This window comes from Microtus pennsylvanicus, chromosome 3, assembly GCF_037038515.1.
Source record: "Microtus pennsylvanicus isolate mMicPen1 chromosome 3, mMicPen1.hap1, whole genome shotgun sequence".
Classification (NCBI taxonomy): Eukaryota; Metazoa; Chordata; class Mammalia; order Rodentia; family Cricetidae; genus Microtus; species Microtus pennsylvanicus.
Genome location: NC_134581.1, coordinates 127589298 through 127611016, shown reverse-complemented (window position 1 = coordinate 127611016; position 21719 = coordinate 127589298). Strand labels below are relative to the sequence as shown.

General features: G+C 40.2%; 1 protein-coding gene across 10 annotated transcripts in view; it reads right to left on the bottom strand.

Annotated features, from left to right (window-relative positions):
- The window catches only part of St18 (ST18 C2H2C-type zinc finger transcription factor), a 251543-nt gene that overhangs the window by 28715 nt on the left and 201109 nt on the right, over positions 1-21719 (bottom strand). For 7 of the 10 annotated variants that reach the window (XM_075967088.1, XM_075967085.1, XM_075967090.1 and 4 more), the window contains 6 exons: positions 21160-21204; positions 18235-18369; positions 17009-17099; positions 15754-15858; positions 6809-7002; positions 4589-4800 (listed from right to left, as the gene is read on the bottom strand). In XM_075967088.1, coding sequence (XP_075823203.1) covers positions 4589-4800; positions 6809-7002; positions 15754-15858; positions 17009-17099; positions 18235-18369; positions 21160-21204 — 782 coding nt within the window. The remainder of the gene's footprint in view (positions 1-4588; positions 4801-6808; positions 7003-15753; positions 15859-17008; positions 17100-18234; positions 18370-21159; positions 21205-21719) is intronic. The other 3 variants (XM_075967091.1, XM_075967093.1, XM_075967092.1) reach the window with 1 other exon arrangement.

The window sequence follows — 21719 nt, the reverse complement described above, 5'->3', positions numbered from 1 at the left end:
GCACCACCATGCCCAGCAAGGAGCTATCTATGGGTATCTAGTTACAATACACCTATAGACTCAGTTCTTTATGATCCCTGACTCAAGACCCTCATCACCTTTCACTCGGTACAATGTGCTCCGATGTTATAAGTGGCTTTGAGTTCTAACCACCCAGGGGCCATTGGGGTATTCCTGCGAGCAGGCGGCACCGATGGCATGCTGTTTCCAGGCCTTGTTCAAGCAAAAACAGACTTTGAACTTTAAACACTTCAAGTAAGTGTCAAATTTTTGTTTTCTTTTAAGGAACTGTGCATATGTCACTTTGTCTAAACAGGTGGGGAAAACACCAAAACAAATAACAGAACGCTTGGCAAGCAGCAGGGATGAGGATAAAGATGGGTTGGAAGCCTGTTTTACCTCTGTGCATGAGAATGGGGGTAGAAAAAGTGGACCGGATCTGCCACAGGCTGGCACAGCTCTCAGGGGCATTGACAGAACGTTCTCAGCAATTCCAGGATGCTCACTCTCTGGCCATCTACACTCATGGCTCTCCTACCTAGAGTCATAGTGGTCAGGCAGAAGTACCATAAGGTATGTGACAGTGTGACCAATTTATGTTTCAAAATTCCTATTTATGTCAAATAAAGATGGAGGACATTCTCCTTATCTTAGAACCAACAAAAGCACTAGAATAGAAAAAAATACTAGTATTTCAGACAAAATGACCTTTTAACCTGTATGTAACTAATCGTACAAATTATTCTCTCCTTTCTTAATTTCTTAAACCACATGAAAGAGATATGGTGGTATGACTATGTTACTCAGAGCTAAAATGGTATTTTAACACAAATAGTTTCTCCTAAAATATAAAATGTAGTGAGCTCTGGTTCGGGAAGTTACTAGACATGTTAGACATGGCTTGATGTTCTTTGCACAGTTATGGTGTGTACCTGGTGTGGAAAGAACACAGGTTGATTAAATGGACAACATTGTGCATAACAGATTAAGTTATCTATGTCATCTGTGGTGGTCTGAATAAAAATGATCCTCGTAGATTCATAGGGAGTGGCGCTATTAGGAGGTGTGGCCTTATAGGAGTAGGTGTAGCCTTATTGGAAGAAGTGTGTCACTAGAGGGTGGGCTTTGAAGTTTCAGAAGCTCAAGCCAGACCCAGTAACTCACTTGTCCTGCTGCCTGAGGATTCAGACGTAGCTGAGACTTCTCTAGACACCATGTCTGCCTGTATGCTGATACGCTTCTGACCATGATGACAATGAACCAGACCTCTGAACTGTAAGCCAGCCCAAGTTAAATGTTTTCCTGACTACTGAGAACTCAAGAACAATGGCAATGGGTTTCTGATCCTACTGCACGCACTGGCTTTGTGGGAGCCTGGGCAGTTTGGATGCTCAACTTACTGGACCTGGATGGAGGTGGGGGTTCCTTGGACTTCCCACAGGACGGGGAACCCTGATTGCTTTTCGGGCTGGGGGGAGACTTGATTGGGGGAGGGGGAGGGGGGTGAGGGGTGGTGGCGGGGAAGAGACAGGAATCTTTAATAAATAAATAAATTAAAAATAAAAAAAAAAGAGTTGTTGTGGTCATGAGATCTCTTCATAGCAATAGAAACTTGAACATCGTCCCTCATGTCTTTATATTTACCTAGGGACTCAGAGCTTCCTTGACCCTCTGAAAACCATCTGAGTGTTTTGCAGATCCCCAATTCAGAACCCTACTTAGTGTGGAGTCAGTGGCGTCCCTGTAGAAAAATCTGCACGCACCTGAGGTGGGGTTTCAGCACATTGAAGTTTTGCAGGCTTTGGCCTTCAGACCTCAGTGTTCTCTTTAATAAATTCTCTGATTTGTGCTGTGAGCAACCAAAGAGATGTTCACAGCAAGTTGTTTCTGGATGGAAACAAGAGGAAAGAAAAAAAAACCCAGCCATCTCCAGTTCAGATGGAAAGCACCGTGAAGCCACCTGTGCAAGCCCCAGCCTCCACAGGCCCACTTCTGCCTCAGCCGTCCAAGGGCGGGGCATTCCTTTCCTACTGCTTATCAGTAAGCTCCTTGAATTCCAGGTCTGAAGTCAGGCTAAAAGAGTGGTTCTCAGCCTCCCTAATGCTTCAACCCTTTAATATCGTTTCATTTTGTGGTGACCCCCAACCATAAAATGATTTTCGTTGCTACTTCATAACTGTAATTTTCCTACCATTACAAATTGCAGTGAGTTTTCTGATGCTATTAGATAACCCCTGTGAAAAGGATATTTTATCCCCCAATGGGTCATGCAACCCATAGGTTGACAACCACTAATCTACCCAGCAGCTGAGGCAACCCCAGTGCTTAGCCCCTCTTGCCAATGTGTCTCATATACTGACACAATGATAGAATAAGAAAACACATTTTCCTCATTTGCTTCTAAATATGAAGCATAGCAGATCTTACGCCTGTGAACTTTGAGAGATAATGGCACTAACAACCTGTGGCAGAGAGCAAAACTCAGAACTACTGGAGGAAGAATTCGGCTGGCATACAATGTTCAGGGGAAGATGACCGCTAATCCCGGGTTTGCTGGCAGCAGCAAAGCCGCACACCCAGCACGGTTCGCTTAGATGCAGGTCTGAAGAGTTAATGAACCTGTGTTTGTTTTGCTGTGTTTCTAAAAGAGTTGTTTCAGCAAATTTGTGAGCAGCAGTTCTATATTCAGAACACTAATGAAGAGAGTTCTAGACATTGATACAGTTGTGTGGGGATGGAAGAAGTCTGCTCTGCAGTTCAGCAGTACTGTTCACAGGGATGCTGGGGAGAGGGTTTATCCTACATTAACAACCACTGTTTGTATTTCTCACAGAACTTTTTACAAAGATCGCTGGCCTAAGTGGCTCCTTTTAAAAGCTGATCTAAGCCCTTTCTGTCTCCACTGTCCGCATCCTGGCATCAGTGGGGAGTGGGAAGGGCTGTGTTGGAGAGGACGTTGTCTTGGGAATGCCAGGTCTGCTGACACACGGAGGGGACAAACATACTTTAGAAAAGGATTGTATGGCCTTTGGAAATGTGGTAATTACGCAGGTTTTTTTTTTTTCTGATCATAAACGTGGCTTTAAAAGGGAGCCGACTGACGAGAAAATGCCACTCAACTGGTAGTCATCTCTGTTACTTGCTTGACATCAGCCACTTAATGGAACCTGAAGATCTCAGGTGATAGAAGTACCCCAGATAGCAGGAAATGCGTGGGTGTGCAAGTGGACAGTGTTCATCCTGGCAGTGTCGTCAGCTGCTTCACCTTGAATAACCAGGACGTGATGGCATAACCCATCTCCTCTAAGACAGCATCTAAGTCAGGCAGAGAGCAGTAGGAAGGAAGACATTGGAGTATTTCTGGAACCAGGCACCTCTATAACATTCTTTAAAAGGGAGAATAAATCAGGCCTTAAAATGTCAATTTGAAAATAAAGTTGCATTATACAATCCCTCAATTTTTTCTCCTGTGTCAGTAATTTGTGACTGGCATTATGAATTCAGAGAGTTGCATATTTTCTTCACATTTTTAGAGAATATTTTTTTCCTTTGTTTAAGAACCTCATTTGTTTAAAGATTGTTTTTGAGTGGGTTTTGGCAACCACCTCTTCCTGGGGTTTACTTGGCTTGGCTTCTTCCAGAAGCTAATTCTGATTCTTCTGTCAAATGCTTGGTGGCACAGCGCTACCTGCTTTCCTGAAGGCCTGGCACAGCGCAGGCAAGCAGCTGACCACGCAAGGATGGAGCTGCCCTTAAAGGGAAATGTCTCAGCTTGTGTTGCACAGACTTTAGGGTCTGAGAGTCACTCAGGAAATCAAGGGTAAAATCCGTGGCAAGAGAAGGTCTGGGCGTTCTATGTCGGCAGGCTTCTAGCTATCTAGATAGGTGGTAAGCTCTTTAAGTGAGGCTGTTTGTACAAACAGGGGAAACACTGAGCCCTTACAGCTTCTGCTGTGGCCCACTGCATGCAGGGTCTTTGGGTATTCACTGGGTCACCGTATGTGTGACTATGTATTTCCCACAGTTAGAAAGGAAGGCTACAGAAAGTATGATTAATCTCTTAGGAAATGCACTGTGATCACAAAGATCCTAGAATGTGGTTCTGGATTGAATAGTAAAGCTTCTCCTCTCCTCAGTCTGATAAGTCACTGTACTGTGGGTCTTATTAGAATACTACAACCTAGATGTCCTCACGCTGTGCAGGGGTGATACGGACAACATAACTTCAAGGTCAGTTTCAAAAATGTTCCACCAGTCGCTGTTTCTAAGTGGCTCTGATCTGCAGATGGCAAACAGCTTCCACTGTAGAGATACTGTAACAGCAGCTCTTTTTTCTTGCTCACCAAATGCATCCTAACATCCTAACAAACAGTGATGACATTTTCCTCAACCGTCCTCATAAGGCACTGCTCCGCAAACTACTAGACCCCCAAGATAAGTACACATCCCTTCCTTGAACCCATTGAGAAGTCATCCCTGCTTGGGTGGAAAGTAGAGGAAGCAAGTGGATGCAGTAAGGAACATGAAAGATGCTTGATTCTCAAGTCTCACGTACTGGCCCACCTTCCACGCTCTTGGCCTGGCTTACCTTGGCACGCAGGCCCTGTGGTTTGTTGGAGAGGATGTCTGTGGCTTCCCTGCAGCGGGTGGAAAGGTTCAGGATGGCAGCAGCTGCTGCTATGTGGGTGTCTTCACTGCACTGACCATGGCCATAAGAGCTGGCACGGATTGTGCTCTGTGTGTGGGCGCCAGCACTAGGCGGCCCATTAGGAAATTTCACTGGATTTGAAAAATGCTTTGCTGTTGAAGAGAGACTTGATTAGCAATTGCATGTACTCGGCTTCAATCATCAAAGATTTTTTTTAAAAAAGACAAAACATCTTTCATTAAAATAAATTAAAGCAAAACCATTATCTGTTGGTACGTTAAATGAAGGTTACACAGCCAGGTTTCACCAAGGTGCACAGACCCGATGAGGCAATCCTTCAAAGATGCCCATTCTCTTAAACAGTTCTTGCATTTTCTTTATAGGTAACAGAGACTCCATCTCATCAATGTTACAGGGCAGGTGTATTAGCAACATGTATGAAAATTGTAGGTCAAAAAAATGAGCAAAACCCACCATACATTGCAAACTGTCCAGGACAGGTGTGTGCACGAGCTAAACAGGCTGAAGACCATGACTCAGGAGAGCAGGCACCCTTCAGGGTCTGCACTCACTGAGGTTTCTGCTTAGACACAGGGTGTACTTTGATTACTTGGAATGAATGTTTGCTCTATTCTTAACAGAGAGGGCCTGTTTTCAAGGTGAAGAGAAAGGCTCTTAGTTACCAAGGCTGACCTTCTGTGTTTTGTTGTGGGTGTCACAGCTTTTCTGAGGGATAGTTACGCAAATTTCTCTTTACTGAGGGCTGTTTGTGAGTTCCACTCAAGGTAATGGAAGAAACACCCAGGGTACAACGATATGAAAACACTTAGCTATTAGTTTTGGATTAAGTGTTGCTTATTTTAAAGATTTGCTAATTGTTTTCTAAAAGATATTGCTGAATATTATTCTTGTAACTACAAGAATACTAATGTTACTAACTCTATTATGGTTTTTTATAACTAAAACCCAAACAATATGAGTCATTAGTGCACTCTTCATTTCCCTGCATGTGAATTAAGTAAATATGCACATATATTCATTGTACACATATAATAAAAATATTTATGCAAATTGGGCTGCTAGATAAAAACATTATGTGTGTACATTTTGTTATCTAACAAGTTGCCAGTTGCTACTCAGGTTTGTTGGGACCACTTTTGATTATGAGCAAGCATATCTTTTTTAATATTATTATGTGCTCATCAATGATGGATAAATTTTTTCAAGTTTCTGATCTATCTGGAGGGGGATAAAGGGTGAAAACCCAGACTCTGTACATGTTAGACATTGCTGAATCCATGGGATCCCCATTGCCAGGTTCTTAGTAGCCTTTTAGGTTCCTGCAAGCATGGGTCAACATGACATAATGAAGCAAACACTAAACTCACAGGATGCTCGCTCCATTCGGGTGTAAGATCTGAGAGAGTCATGGATGTTTAAGGCTGCAGAAAATGCATGGCCCACAGAGGACTCCAGGTGGGTGGGTGTTTCTTACTGAATTTTCTGCATTTGGGCCTGACACCTGCTTCTCCATATTTTCATTAGCATACTTAAAAGAAATGTATATGCAAGACCACCAAGTCTTCTCCACTGCACAGCCGTTCAGCTCAGCCTTCTCCACTCATGTCAGAATTAATGAGACTACTATTTAACCTATTTGAAGGTTTCTATATAAACAAATCCTTAAATTTATTAGTCAGTGTTTTCATAGTCATGTTTTTATCCTTTTAAATTTCAGATTCCTTAATTGAGTTTCTTGAATTTTTCAGCTTTCCCTACCTTCAGTCTGATGTCTTTTGATGATTTAAGTATTTTAAATAGTATTACATATTCATATTATTAGAGTGCCATGATCACAACATGAATTAAAATAATATAGTATAACAGCTGTCATAGTTTTAAATATATTAATCACAATCCTATTGATCTCCTTAGCACTGTTATATTTAGATTAAATAATGGCACTGTCTGGGAAATAATTAATGACTTACAATATTCAGTGTAACTTTGATATAAAATTTGTAAGAATAGTTAACTTACTTATTTCACTATTCTTTCCTGTGATCTCTATAGAACACATTATATATCTGAATAAATAACCCCCTCTACACAAGATGCATTATAGGGTAATGAGTGTTAGAATTAAAATTTGAAGCTTACATTCGGGAAATGGTGGTGTTTTTTGTCCTTGCCCTGTTTGTAGGAGAGGACGTTTACCAAAAACTTGTGCATCAAAACTGGCATAATCAAATGGTACTTTCCCAAACTTCTCTTGTTCTTTTGATGCAGCGGCTCTTGGAGAGGCGATGGCTTGTGAACGGAAGTTAAATTCAATTTGCTTCGCCAAATTCATCCTTGTAAAAGGCAAGAAGTAGTTTTAAGAAAATAGAAAGAAACTTTTGTCAGGTTTCAAAGTAGCTAGAATTACCACTGCCTACCAGGGATTCCAGAGCCACCACACTTGATTAGGACACAGATTATTAAGCATGAGAAACCAATGACTGAAACACCCACCAGAAAAAGGATGAGACCAGATAGCTACACTAAGGAATACTCAAAAGTCCTAACTCCAGATGCTTAGATTCCAATACAAAACCACAATCATGAATAACCATGAAGATATGCCTCTTCCTGAAGCCAGAAACCATATTGTAATAGGCTCACACAAATTCAATTTAGCTAAGAAACAATACAAGGGCTCCCAAATAGCAATTATAAATAATTTTAAAGACATTAATGAGGATATGAATAAATGCCTTAATGAAGATTATAAAAACATTAACAAACAGTTGGATGAAAATAATTTAAGAAAGTAGAATTTAACAAAAAACCAGAATCACTAAAGGAAACAAACTAAAATAATATTGGAAATGAAACACGTAGGATTTCAAAACAAATGAAAATATAACCCTTAGAACTAACCCTCACCAACAGATTTAAAGCATGGAAAAGAGAATTTTAAGATTTTGATGGCAAAGTAGTAAAAGTGGGTATCTCAGTCAAAGAAAATGTTAAATCTTTAAAACAAACAAAAAGTGGGCACAACATTCAGGAAATCCAGGAAACCACAAAAAGACAAGCCCATGAAATGGGTATAGAGGAAGGAAGAGAAACCCAAGTAATAGCACAGAAAATAATTTTAACAAAGATCACACAAGAAAATATCCCATATGTATATATATGTATGTATATATATATACACACACATATATATATGTATATATATATATATATATATATATATATATATATATATATATATATATACAGAGAGAGAGAGAGAGAGAGAGAGAATAAGTCTATAAAAGTACAAGAAACACAACAAACATCAAGGAGAAAAGATCAGAAAAGAAACTCCCCCACAACACATAGTAATCAAAACACTAAATGTACAGAATGATAAAAGGGTATTTCAAGCTGTAAGAGAAAAAGAATGAAGTAACATATAAAGGCACGCCTATTAGAATATCAACTGACTTCACAGTGGAGACTCTGAAACCTAGAAGGCCTGGACAAGATCTGAGAGAGCACAGATGATAGCCAGACTGCTATTCCCAGCAAAACTAACAATCACAATAGACAGAGAAAGAAAAACACTTCATGATTAAAGTCAAATTTAAGGAATTTCTGTCTTCAATCCACTTGTACAGAAGGCACTAGAAAGAATGCTTTGGTCTGATGAGAAGGTTAACTATACAAAAGAAGACATAAGGAATAAGTAAACCAAGAAGAGTTAATTCAAAGAGAAGAAAAGAAATCTATACAACAAAATAATGGGAATTAAAAAACACTTCTCATTAATAACTCTCAGAATTTATGATCTCTATTCTCCAATAAAAAGATACAGACTAATAGATTGGTTTAGGGAACAGGGTTCATCTTTTTCACTATATCTTAAGATATCTACTGTATAATAAGAAACATATCTTCTCATCAAGGATAGACACAACCTTAAGTTTTTCCAAGGAAATGGAACCAAGAACTATGCAGGTATAGCTTTTATAATATCTAACAAAGCAGACAAAAAAACCCCACAAAACTAATTAGCAGAGATAGGGAAGGATGTTACATAGTCATTAAAGAAAAAAAATCTACCAAGAGTATATTGTAATTCTAAATTTTTATGCACTAAACACAAGGGCACCCAAGATCTTAAAAGAAATGCATTCACCTTATTACACTGACCCTCACACAGTGATAGTAGATGACCTCAGTCTCCAAGTCTCATCAATAGACAGGACATGCACACAAACTAAACAAAAAATTCCAGAATAAAAAGAAACATCATAAATCAAATGGACCTAACAGACATTTACAGTCCATTTCACTAAAACACAAAAGAATATTCTTTCCTCTCTGCATTCATGAAACTTTCTCCAAATATAATCCCCCATTTTATGACAAAAAGCAAATGTCAAAATATATAAGAAAACTGAAATATCACCCTGCATCTGAGTACCAAAGATTAAAGCCGGATATTATCAAAAACAGAATAGCAGAAAGTATACAAATTCATAGTAACTAAACAACTTATTACTTAATTAAAACTGGATCAAGACAGAAATCCATAAGGAAATTAAAACATTTTTATAATTGTATGAAAATAAGAAAACAACACATCCAAAGCTATGGGATATAATGAAGACAGTTCTAAGAGGCAAGTTCATAGCACTAAGTGTCTACATACAAAATGGAAAGATTTCATGTTAGTAACTTAGTGATACACTTCAGAGCTCCAGAAAAATAAGAATAAAAAATACCCATAAAAGAGTAGATGAGAATAATCAAACTCACAAATTATGAAGTCTATAAAATAGAAACAACAACACACCAATACAAAGAATCAATAAAACAAGAATTGATACAAGGAAATTAGTAAGGTTGACAAAATCTTACCAAAATTAACTAAAATATACAGAAAAAAATTAATAAAATTAGATATGAAAGGGGAAGCATTACAATGTATACTGAAAAAATTCAGAAAACTAAAAGGATTTATTTTAAAAAGTTATATTCAATCAAATTGTAAACCTAAAAGAAATGGATAAACTTCTAGATATATATGACCTACCAAAGTTAAGTTAAAATATACTATTTAAGCATACTCATAGCTCCTAGTGAAATAGAATCAGTAACTAAAAATCTGGCCCCTACCTAAATTTCCCAACTCCCCAAAAAGCCCAGGGCCAAATAGATTCATCACAGAATTATTCCACACCTTCACAGAAAATCTAATGCCAATAATCCTCAAATAATTCTTCAAAATAAAAACTGAGAGAATATTTTCCAGTTCCTTTTACAAAGTCACTATTAGCATGATATCAAAAGTATACAACCGGTGGTGATGGCATACACCTTTAATCCCAGCACTCAGGAGGCAGAGGCAGGCAGATCTTTGTGATTTCAAGGCAAGCCTAGTCTACAGAATAAATTCCAGGACAACCAGAGTTATCGCACAGAGAAACCCTGTGTTGAAAAAAACAAAACTAACAAACAAAATCCTCACAAAGACCCATCATAAAGAAAGCTATAAAACAATATACACTATAAACATATATGCAAATCTCAATAAAATACTAGCAAATGGAGTTCAAAAACATAAGATTATCCACCATGAGCAAATTGACTTAATCCCAGACATGTAGGGATAATTTAATATAAGTAAACCAATCAACAAAATCCAATACAAATACAGACTAGGAAAGAAAATGCATATGCAGAAATGGCCTTTGGCCAAATCTATCACTTTTATAATGAAGTCCTAAGGAGACTAAGGATACAAGGAACATACCTCAACATAACAAAGCCAATGTACAGCAAGTCCACAGTTAACATCACTCTAAAATGGGGAGAAATTCAAAGCATTTCAACTAAAATCAGTCTTTCCACACTTATTTGATACAGTTCTCCAAGTCTTCACTAGCGTAAGACAACTGTAGAAGATCAAGGGGTTTCATGTAGGAAAGGAAGAAGTCAAAGTATCTTTACTTGCTGAAGATATAATTTTATACATAAATGATCCTAAAAACTCCACCAGGAAACAGGAGCAAAACACAAAATTTGCTCACAAAAATTAGTAGCTTACCTTTATACAAATGAAAGGCTGAGAAAGAAATCAGGAAAACAAAACCTTTCACAATGGCCTCAAAAAAATCTTGGGGCTAATTAAGCAAGTAAAAGTGATTAAAAAAAACTTGAAGATACTGCAGGAAGAAACTGAAGATATCAGAAGATGGAAACTTCCCTCATGCTCATGAATCAGTAGGATTAGTATAGTGAAAATGGTTATCCTGAGAAAAGTTCTTTACAGATTTAATTCAGTCCTCATCAAAATTCCAACACATTACCAGGCAGGACTTCCAGCAGATGGATTGGGACGCTGGCTCAACCCAACAACCTTAGACCTACAGTCTGGCCTGCTTACAGGAAGTATGAGGGATGGGTAACTACCCCAATTGTCATCAGAGAGCCTTTATCCAGGAACTGATGGAAACAAATGCAGAGATTCACAGCCAAGCACTGGGTCAAGCTCAGGGAATCCTGATAAAGAAAGGAAGGAAGGAGGGTATGAGGTGGGCCGGTGGGGGGGGGGGTGTGAGTCAAGGAACTCACAGGAACCTGGTTCATAGGAGCTTGCAGAGTCTGGGCCAATAGCCAGGGAGCCTGCATGGACCAACCTACGGTCCTGTACATACATGCGACAATTATGTGACAATGCTAATGTGGACACCTAGTAGTGGAAACAGGGCATGTCCCTATAACTTTGGTTTGGCTTTTGGGAACCTATTCCTCATCCTAGGTTGTCTTGCCCAGCCTTAATACAAGTGAAGGAGCTTAGCTGTGCCTCAGCTTGATAGAACATGCTTTGTTGATACCCATGGGAGGCCTGCCCCTTTTGCAGGAAAATAGAGGAGGAGTGGATTGGGGCAGGGGAGAGACTAGGAGGGTAGGAAGGAGGAGAAACTGCTACTGGGTGTAAAATCAATGAATAAACTTAATTTAAAAAGATTAAATCCTAAAAAATTTCCAACACATTTCTTTACAGAAATTGAAAAAAAATCATCTTCAACTTTAATTGGAAACACAAAAATCTCTGAAGAGCTAAAACAATTCTGAATAATAAAAGAACTGATGGATGTATCACTCAGATTTCAAGTTGTACTACAGAGCTATAGTATTAAAAAAAACAACTAATGAGGTCGGCATACCAATAGAACATACTGAATAACGTAATAGAATTGAAGACCCAGACATAATTCTACATACCCTACACACACCCAATTTTTGACAAAGAAGCTGAAAATAGACCCTGAAGAAAAGACAACATCTTCAACAAGTTATATTGGTCAAACAGGATGGCTCTATGTAGGAGAATGAAACTAGATTGCACCCCTCACAACACTCAACCCCGGTTAGATCAAAGACCTCCATGTACGACCAGATAATGTGAATCTGACAGAGGAGAAAGTGGGGACTAGGACTGAACTTATTGGCAGTGGAAGGGATTTTTCAACAGGATACTGAGAATGCAGGCACAGAGATCAACAATTAATAAATGGAATCTCATAAAGCTAAAAGGCTTCTGTACAGAAAAGGACTTGATAACTCAAGTAAAGTGTCAGCTAACAGAAAATAAAAAATTAAGCAACTTACAACTGAAAGAGGGTTAATATTTAAAATATATGGACTAAAGTTTGGACACCAGGAAACAAATCAGCTAAAATGAAGTATAAAACTAAGAGATTTCTCAAAAGATAAAACTCAAATGATGGGGAAACTCCTTCAGAGAACTTTAAAGATCCGTAGACATTGGGGAAATGCAAATCAAAACTATTTTGAGACTTCATCTTACCCCAGTCAGAATGGCCAAGATCAATAAAGCCAATAATATCACATTCTGGTGAAAAAGCAGGAAAAAAGGAACACATATCCATTACTGGTACAAGTGAAAACTGGTACAGCATCTATGGAAATCATTGCAGAGTTTCTGAAAAAGCTAAATGTCATTCATTCTTCCTCAAGTGCCAACTATACCCCTTTGAGGCATGCATCCAAAGGACTCTATACCCTACTGCAGAGATATGTGCTCACTCGTGTGCATTGATTCATCAGAATCAGAAACTGCAAAGAGTCTAGATGTCCAAAGCTGAAGATGTGTAATGAAAATGTGCTACATTTATACAATAGACTACTCTTCACCTGTGGAGAAGAATGAAATTTGCAGATAAATGCATAGAGTTGGAAACAATTACTCTGAGTGAGGTAACCTAGACCTCAAAAGACAAATATTGTCTTTTCTCTTATACATGGTTATATGTGTTTTAATTAGAATAATGACAGAAGTTAGGTTAGGACTAAGGAGGAGGAGGTGATCTCCCAAGGAAGAAGAAAAAGAATTTAGTGTCATAAAGGAATACAGAACAAAGTAGAATGTGAGGATTAAAGGGAGAGGGGGTTGGGTGGTCAGGGCAAAGGAGGAATATGGGGAGGGACAACTAACACTGAAGGCCATTTGTAAAGCCATAAGGAAACCTACTACTATAGGGGCTTCCTAAAACATATATGAATATGGGGATGTTCTATTGGGAACTCACCAAGGCCAGCTGGCCTGGGGCTGAAAAAGCCTGGGATAAAACCGGACTCTCTGAATATAGCGGACAATGAGGACTACTGAGAACTCAAGAACAATGGCAATGGGTTTCTGATCCTACTGCACTTACTGGCTTTGTGGGAGCCTAGGCAGTTTGGATGCTCAACTTACTAGACCTGGATGGAGGTGGAGGTTCCTTGGACTTCCCACAGGGCAGGGAACCCTGATTGCTCTTCGGGTTGATGAGGGGGGGGAACCTAATTGGGGGAGGGGGAGGGGAATGGGAGGCGGTGGTGGGGAAGAGACAGAAATCTTTAATAAATAAATAAAAAAACATATATGAATATAAAAAAGAAATTTAATGGAGTTGCTATATAGTGTGGGAGACAATGACTCAATTAAACATTTCATGCCACCAAGTAAAATCTTCAATGCTAGAAATGGTTCACATTTTGTTGACCCAATGGGCCAAAGTTTACTATAAACTTACCCTCTAGAAATAATAGGTGATTTCTAAGGTTTTTGATTACTCTCTACATCCTGATTGTAAGGACTGTTGTTGAATGCAAAACTTCTGTCTTTAAAAACTCAACCCCGGTGCCTTACCAGTAGTCACCCCTACTGACTAGCACTCATGGTACAAGATATTCTGCACACTACCAGAGAACAAAAGAAATAATACCACCAGCTATAACCCTGCAACTGACATCAGTGACCTGAATGAAAGATATTAGTAAATAGTGTCCCAAATGTTATGGGAATAACCAATCACATTTTGACCTTAAGGACCACTCCATAAGATGAAACCCATTTTTGACTCTGGTAAAGTGGTCAAGAACATGAGGTTAGATTGGTCATGTACCTATGGGAAAATGTAATAATACTGTTACCATAAAGGAACATAACTCTAAAATGACTGCTAGATTTATACTCATATACCCATAGGTAAGAGTATTGCTCAGCCCTCATCAGGGAGCTTTCTTTATGTAGTAGGTTGTAATTAACACAGAGACCCACACAGCTATGTTCAGAGAGTGAGAGAATTTTGAGCACTCAGTACTGAGTGTGATGATGTCTTCATCAAATCCTTCCCCTCAAGAAGAAGAGGTGAAAAGATCTTAAGAGCCAGAGGTAGTGGATAACTCTATGAAAACAGTGTCTTCCAGACGCAACAAGATTAATAAACATATGAATTCACAGAAAATATGACAGCATGCATAGAATCTGAACAAGTTCAAACTAGACACAATTGCAGCATAGAGAAGGAAAATGATCATGAAGTCCCGCCCCTCAGTGGAGAAAGTCTTTGCAATTAATTCTCACTGGGAAAGGGAAGATCAATTTTCTTCACTGGAGTGTCACTGGGTATATCAACTACAGTCCAGGGCAGGCCAATGCCCACGAGTAATTGCCTAACACAAAACCAACTTCATAGTGCGTGTGTCTGTGTGTGCATGTGCAAACATTTTGTTACTTTTTGTCTTTCTGGGGTATTTTTGTTTGTCTATTTTGATTTTAACTTTTTGCTTTTGGTTTTGTTTCTTTAGAGTTGGGAGAGAGTAAGTGAGCACACATGAAGTTGGGTGGGTAGGGAGGTGGGGAGAACCTGGGGAAGGGAAATGATATGATCAAAATATGTTGTATGCAAAATTTGATTTTGAATAGAGAAATACTTGAGGGATGAGCAGATGTTACTGTAAGATGGTTTGTCACCCTGAAATTGTGAAAATAATCTTATCTAAAGTGACATTAGTGTCTAAAGCAATGGTAAACAAGAAACTCAATTGTAGCTTTTCATAAGCATATTCATAAGAATCAAGAGAACATTCCAATATCAATGAAGAACCCCATGTTAAGTAACACCCTGGAAATACTAAAGTACCTACTAATTGTTTTTTGCAGTTTTAGTAGCTCAGTGACAACAGTTATTTGATACCTTTATTTCTTCTCAAATAACTTTTACTATATACATGATGGTTGCAGAATAAGCTTTCTATCACCTTAAGTATCAACGCTCATTTTATGTAAAATTTCATTGAAACTACTAGATATTATGAAGAACCTGGGCACTCAGGGGACCATGGAGACATTTGTTACCAGATACCTACCATGGAAGCCCTGTGTATACGTAAACCTAAAACAGCACATAATAATCTCATACTTTGAAATGTTCCTGATGAAGTTTCCTCCAGGCAGGAAAGAATTCCATCACAAATGGGGGGCTACCTGGTGTTATATTAGTGCCAGAGAAATTTGATTAATATATGTGATTGTATATTTCATTCTTTTGGGCATGCCAGTATTATGCTAGCCTTGTAAAGATAGGGAAATTAAGTTAAACTTCTGAAATATCCCCTAGATCATTTGAATGATGTTATCATTTACTGGTCTTGCAAACTGGCTGCCCACATCAACCTACTAGTGACTGAACATGACAAGCAGACGTTCGTGAAATGACACATTTGAAACAGAGGCTCTGCTGGGTGGGATCCAATATGAATAGGAGGGTTCATACCTGTGAGCTTGCTCAGGACAGTGTCCAGTTTGGGAAGAATCAAGTTGACCTTTGTCCTGGGTCATTGCCAACTTTTCAGCCGCAGCAATGGGACAACCCGAAAGACTGTTTCAAAAAAAGAAGCGTTGGAGGATGTGAGTGAGCATGACAACGAGGTCTGCCTTGGCACAGACACACAGCGCCCTTGGCGTACAGCAAATGTTAAGTCATATTAATAGTTCACTTAGCACCATTGTCATACAAAAGATCCCAAAGGGTTTACAGATTCAGTGTCTACATTTGTTCCTGACCTCCATCTCAGAGGTGACAACTAGTGAATACATTTAAAAAAAAAATCAACATGTTATGTAATGGGGAAATACCAAAAAATTCTGAAATTCAGTCTTTTAAAACCAAAGTTCTCATTCCCACAGACAATTGTCTGACTATAGAATCGAGCATGAAATCTCCATGCCTACCTTAGGAATTTTAGCAAAATTTTAGAGGCTAAATTTCATATCTTAGTTAAATTGAAGGCACAAATATGAAACTTTTGGCAATATTATTATAAGCCAAACCACACAATCCATGTATAATATAAAATGTGTGCATAAAATTAAAATAATTCAGGAATGGAAAGAGGGCTCTGTGGTTAAGAACACTGGCTACTTTCCCAGAGGACCTGGGTTTGATTCACAGCACCTACATGGCAGTTCATAACTATCTATAACTCTAGTTGTAGGAAAGTCCACACATTCTTCTATACTCTGTGGGCACTGCACACATGTGGTACAGAAACATTAAAAAAATGCATGGTAAAAATAAAATAAAATTTTGCTTAAAATATCCACATGTATACACGATATATTTGTATGTAAATACATACAGTGTGCTTTTAGTTTAGTTTAATTTTAGTTTACATTTTAATAAAATTGGCATATATGCCTTGTGTGGTTTACACTCAAAGTCCGATACTTACAAATGTAAAACCCTTCTAAATGTCTGCTGAGTGGGCTAACCCATAGGGAGCACTGATGCCAGCCTGTGCATGTTTCTCTGTAGACATGGGGCCTGTGCATCTTCCAACACAACTGTTTCATTATTTAGTTGACCACTAATGTAAATTTTTCTGAGGTTGAGACTTCTTGGTAGCTATTTCAAGAGGTAATATTTAACAATGACGCACCAGTTCTCTCAACCCGTGGCCTATTATTTCATTTGTGGAATGTTTCTTTTGCACTTTGCAACGTAAATAATTGGCAAGTTATCAGAATACCTTCTGTGAGTGTTGCGATTGCTGTTCACATGTCCCCTTCCTGTGCATCCTGGGGTGGGACACTTGAGCACATTCTCATGCATGGCAAGAACTAAGCATAAAATATCATGTTAAAGGTAAGAACAATTTACCATACGTACATACATACGTTATATATAAGATAGCATTAAATTTACTTCTCCATTTTACACTCAAATGACTTCACATAGGCAGTTCCCCATGATTCTTCCTGGAATGTGTTCATACTGAACATAAACCCCTCATAACTTCAGAAAGAAAACCCAGAAAGTTAGTTCATGTCTAAGCTCCTCTGACTGTCAAACAGTTTCAGCCCTAGATACCCTGCCCCTGTCCTCTGTGGTTCCGGGGCCACGAACACACGTGCTGGGACAGAGCCTGCTGCCTCTCTCTTGTCTGACCTGAGAAGCTCATTAGTCACCCACTAAGGACATTTCTCTACAGCAGCAGAGATCTTGTTTTTCCACAAGTTCCACACCTCTTTCAATCCTTTCACCTTAACCTGGACGGTTCCTAAGTGGCACCCTCCCCTGCCACGTGACTACTGGTAAGAGTAAGTCTGAATGAAGGATAAGAGAGTTAGAGCAAGGAACTGTTAATACTGCAGTTAGATTAGGTGGGGAAAAACTAGCGATTCTCCAAATCCTGACAGCCGGGGATGTCAAGGTATCCCCACTTTTACTTATGGGGTAGCCCAAGAACTGTCCCAGTAACAAGTTGAGAAATTGTGTAAGATCCCAGTGTTTCCAGCTAATCTGTCCCTTCTCTTCTGCAGCCCAAAGCACTGAATAACTACAGCAGGGATGAGGGAGGAAAGGCTGCTGTTGCTCCAGGGGGCTCAGATGGGACAGAGCCTCCTGAGAGAACTCTAAGGAGCATGTGATCTCATGGTGAGGGCAGGTTGGGAGGTCACTACGGCTGAAATTACTGTTCTTGAACTTTTCTAATAAACTATGTTTTAGAACAATAGCTAAACTGGGCATGGGAGAGGAAGACGCCCGAGGGCTGCAGAAGCCAGACCTGGTCTCAAAGTTAGAAACAAATAAATGCACAACCACCTCACAAAGAGTTACATGGAGATTGCTTAACATGTGAAGATAGATTATGTTTCCATTCTAGTTCTAACCAGAAGGAAGGGGGGACGGCCGCATGAGGTTGCACTATGTGGATGATGGCATAGGTGTGACCTCAGAACGAGGGATACTCACTTTCCAGAGGAACTCGCACTTTGTGGGGGCACCCGGAAAGGCTGCGATGGTGGGGATAGAGCCCAGTTACGTGCCCCGTGCCGTCACAGCCAGGGATGGGGCACTTGGCCTCCCTCCTTTCAGGCCTTGGCGAATCTAAAGAGAAATTGAATTGAGACACTCACACGGTGCTTCCTCCTCTTCACTCAATAGGGTGGCCTTGCGGGGTCACTCACACTCTATTCAGGTTCGCCATCATAAACATTCTTCTTACGTTGCCTTGAATAAAACCCTCAACTAAGACCCATGGAAGCAAAACACATTTTTAATTTTCTTGGATTCCTAAGCAAAGGCTGCCACAGGGCAAGGGACTGTTAAAACACAGAGATGGATTTAAGTTGTCATGTCACATAATGGAGTTAAGTCTTTATTATGAAAAGTCATCCTGTACCAGAAGGTGACCATGCTCCTGGAAAAAATATAAAAAGAAGAAAAGCAAGAAAGGAGAATTTATTTAACCTCAAGCCATTCTCTTTTGAAAGAGTTTAGAGAAAGACAGATTTAAAATTACAAGACAAAGAGCCCACCATATAGGCAGATGGCCTCTCTGGCTTTGTCCTTGTGGGTCCCTGGCAGCAGGTGAAGTTGGGAGGGTAGACCAGCTACTCACATACAGGTTGAGCTGGCTTTATGCAGAGCAGCTGATGGGAATCAATAGGCTGTGTCCTATACAAGCAAGTGGAAAAAAAATATCTCCAAAAATCTGTGCCCCCTAGGGACAAACTCTCGGGAGTAGGTGAGGTGACCACAGATACTGTGGTCACAGCTGCAGAAATTTGGAGTTGAGGTGATGGAGAAGACTTTGAAGGGAAGTGTTCAAGTGTAGCATCTGAGGAGAAGGAAAAATTATCGGGCTTCCCAGCTACGGGAGGACTCAGAACCTGTGAGGGTGGGGCTCCCAGGAATGACAGTTGCCACAGGATAGGAGCCCAAGATGGAAGGGATAAAGAAAATGCCAGGAGTTTGATTTCCTGGTACTCAGGGTGTTGAGAGAGAGGCTTATAAATAAATGCATAACATGAGTGCAAAATAGGAATATGGATGAGGTTGGCATTGACATGCACAGACATATGCATATATTCGTATAGGAGCACATACATGAACATGTGCACACACATGCATCTGTGCAAACACATATGTGCATGTATGCACATAGACAAACATGTGCATACCCACATGAACACACACATTCATGTGCACATATGAAACACAAACATACAAGCATACATGTACAATCATATAACACATGCACACACATGCATGCACATATGGTCAAACTGGTAAGTAAATGACACAGAAATGCAATCTTATGGTCCAAACTAACCCAACTTGAGCTCAGGATGATACTAATCAGGAGAAATTGTATGTTCGTGTGTGTGTGTGTGTGGTGGTGGTGGTGGTCAGAAAGCTAGAAGCATGTGAGTACTCAGAGAAAGAAGCAAAAACAGCCTTCAGGAGGGATGTGCAGCTCTCAATGTGGACCAACAAGAATACTGAGCAGATGTGAGGCCCACGGTGACAATAAGTAATCTATGAGACCCTGCTCGTGAAGCTGCTGGCCTGGAGTAGGTGAAAGGGCCCTGTCATGTGGGGATGGGAAGCTCACACCCTCCTGCTCTAAGGAAACCACCCAGAGCAGGTCGCGGACATGGGATGTGTCAGACATTTCCATGGCTCTACACCGCATGAACAGACGTATCTCTGTAAAACCAAGTCATTCCAGTTGTTAGATTACAAGCAGTTCTAGGCAGATGGGGCACAGCAGGCTGTGTGTAATCCAATTACATGGGGGCATGGTTTCAGAAAAGAAGGAGGGGCTGAGGATCCCCCAAGTTGTAGCCAGCACTGACAGTTTAGGACCAGTCAGGAGGCTGAAATCAGAGCACTGCAAATGCACAGAGAAGAACCAAGGGCAGGGATGCTGGGAAACAGCGTGGTTCATTAAAGACAGATTTAACTAAAATGACGGATGTGGAAGGATGCTCCTTTCTGTACTCTGTAAGAGAAAAGAAGGATATTCAGATTGTGATGTTCTAGGACTTGGTGCAAACAAGTTTTACTTAACAGTAATGCCAAGTTTCAAGTCCTAGGCATGTAAACCCTGTAGGTAAAAGTCTTTGAAGTTTGATAGAAATGAACCGAGAGGTTTGACACCATTGCAAACTGCCACTCACGGAGAGGAGAGAAACCACTAAGTCTGTTTTGATGTGCCTCCTCTCTTGGATCTTGTCCACATGACACCACATTTCTAAGCACTGACAGGGCTGGCGGGGAGCACTTCCCCTCTTCGGCACACTGTGCGTCTGAGGGAAGCCAGGAAGGGTGTTGGAGATAACAGGGCTGGCACCTGCCCAGGTGGGGCTCACTGACAGTCCACCATACCCCTTTGTCTGCGGCTCTCTCCTGGGCCTCCTAACACAAAGCTGCAGATGAAAATGCTCTGGAGGGCAGAACCTGTTTGCATGATAAGAAACCTGAGTACTGGCTCAGGGCAGCCGCTCAGCCTGCCTCTTCTTTCATTTTCTTTGTATAGTACTACACAATGAAGGGCCTTCATCCTCCAGTGCTGCTGTGTCCTGGTTTGCCTGGGACCGTTCTCCTTCATCCCAGGCAGCCTTGCCCATTGTTCCCCTCACTCTTCTTACTTGACAAGGGCCACATGATAGGTAGCACAGCGCCCACACCGCAGCCTCATCTCCGAATGTTCCAGAGCAGAGTTTGCAAACTTACTGGAGCCTTCCTGACCCCTCTGTGAACTTGGGTAGGACGACATGTTAAAATCTTAGTGTTCTGTCCTTAACAGTGGAGTCCATGAGCAAGGTGTCCGCCAAATCGGAACAGTATTTTTAAAGAAGGCGGCAAATGACAGCTTGAACGAGCACTTACAAACAGAGAATGCAGGTCCAAGAACAATCCCCCAGATTCCCGATTCTAGGAGCATCAAGCAGAGGGTGTATGGATGCCGAGTGCAGACTCTGTGGGTACCAGTATCCATACACAGACAGCAACCCGGACCCCACCTTCCATGCCTCAGACGAGCCTGGTCACCTTTCAGGGGCTTTGAAACCTAAAGCAATGCCAGGCCTCTGCCACACGACATCCTGTTAATTCATCTACTCTCCCCAGTAGTGCCCTAAGCCACTACACTACCAAGTGTTGCTGTACACACCCTATTGTGTTACTAATTTTGAAAATATAAGATGATTTAAAAACGTTATAAAATAACCAAAAACCATCAAGCATTTGAACTTACGGTTGAAATAAATTTCTACAAACCTGGGATTTCACTGTCTGAAAAATATTATCAGTTGAAAGCTATAACATTATTTTATATGTGATTTAAAAAAAAGTTGAAGGTTAAACTGTTGCATGCCCTTCTGATTTCAAGGATGGTAAACAGGAGAAATATAGACCTCAAAACCAACAAAATCTGACTTAGATTAAAG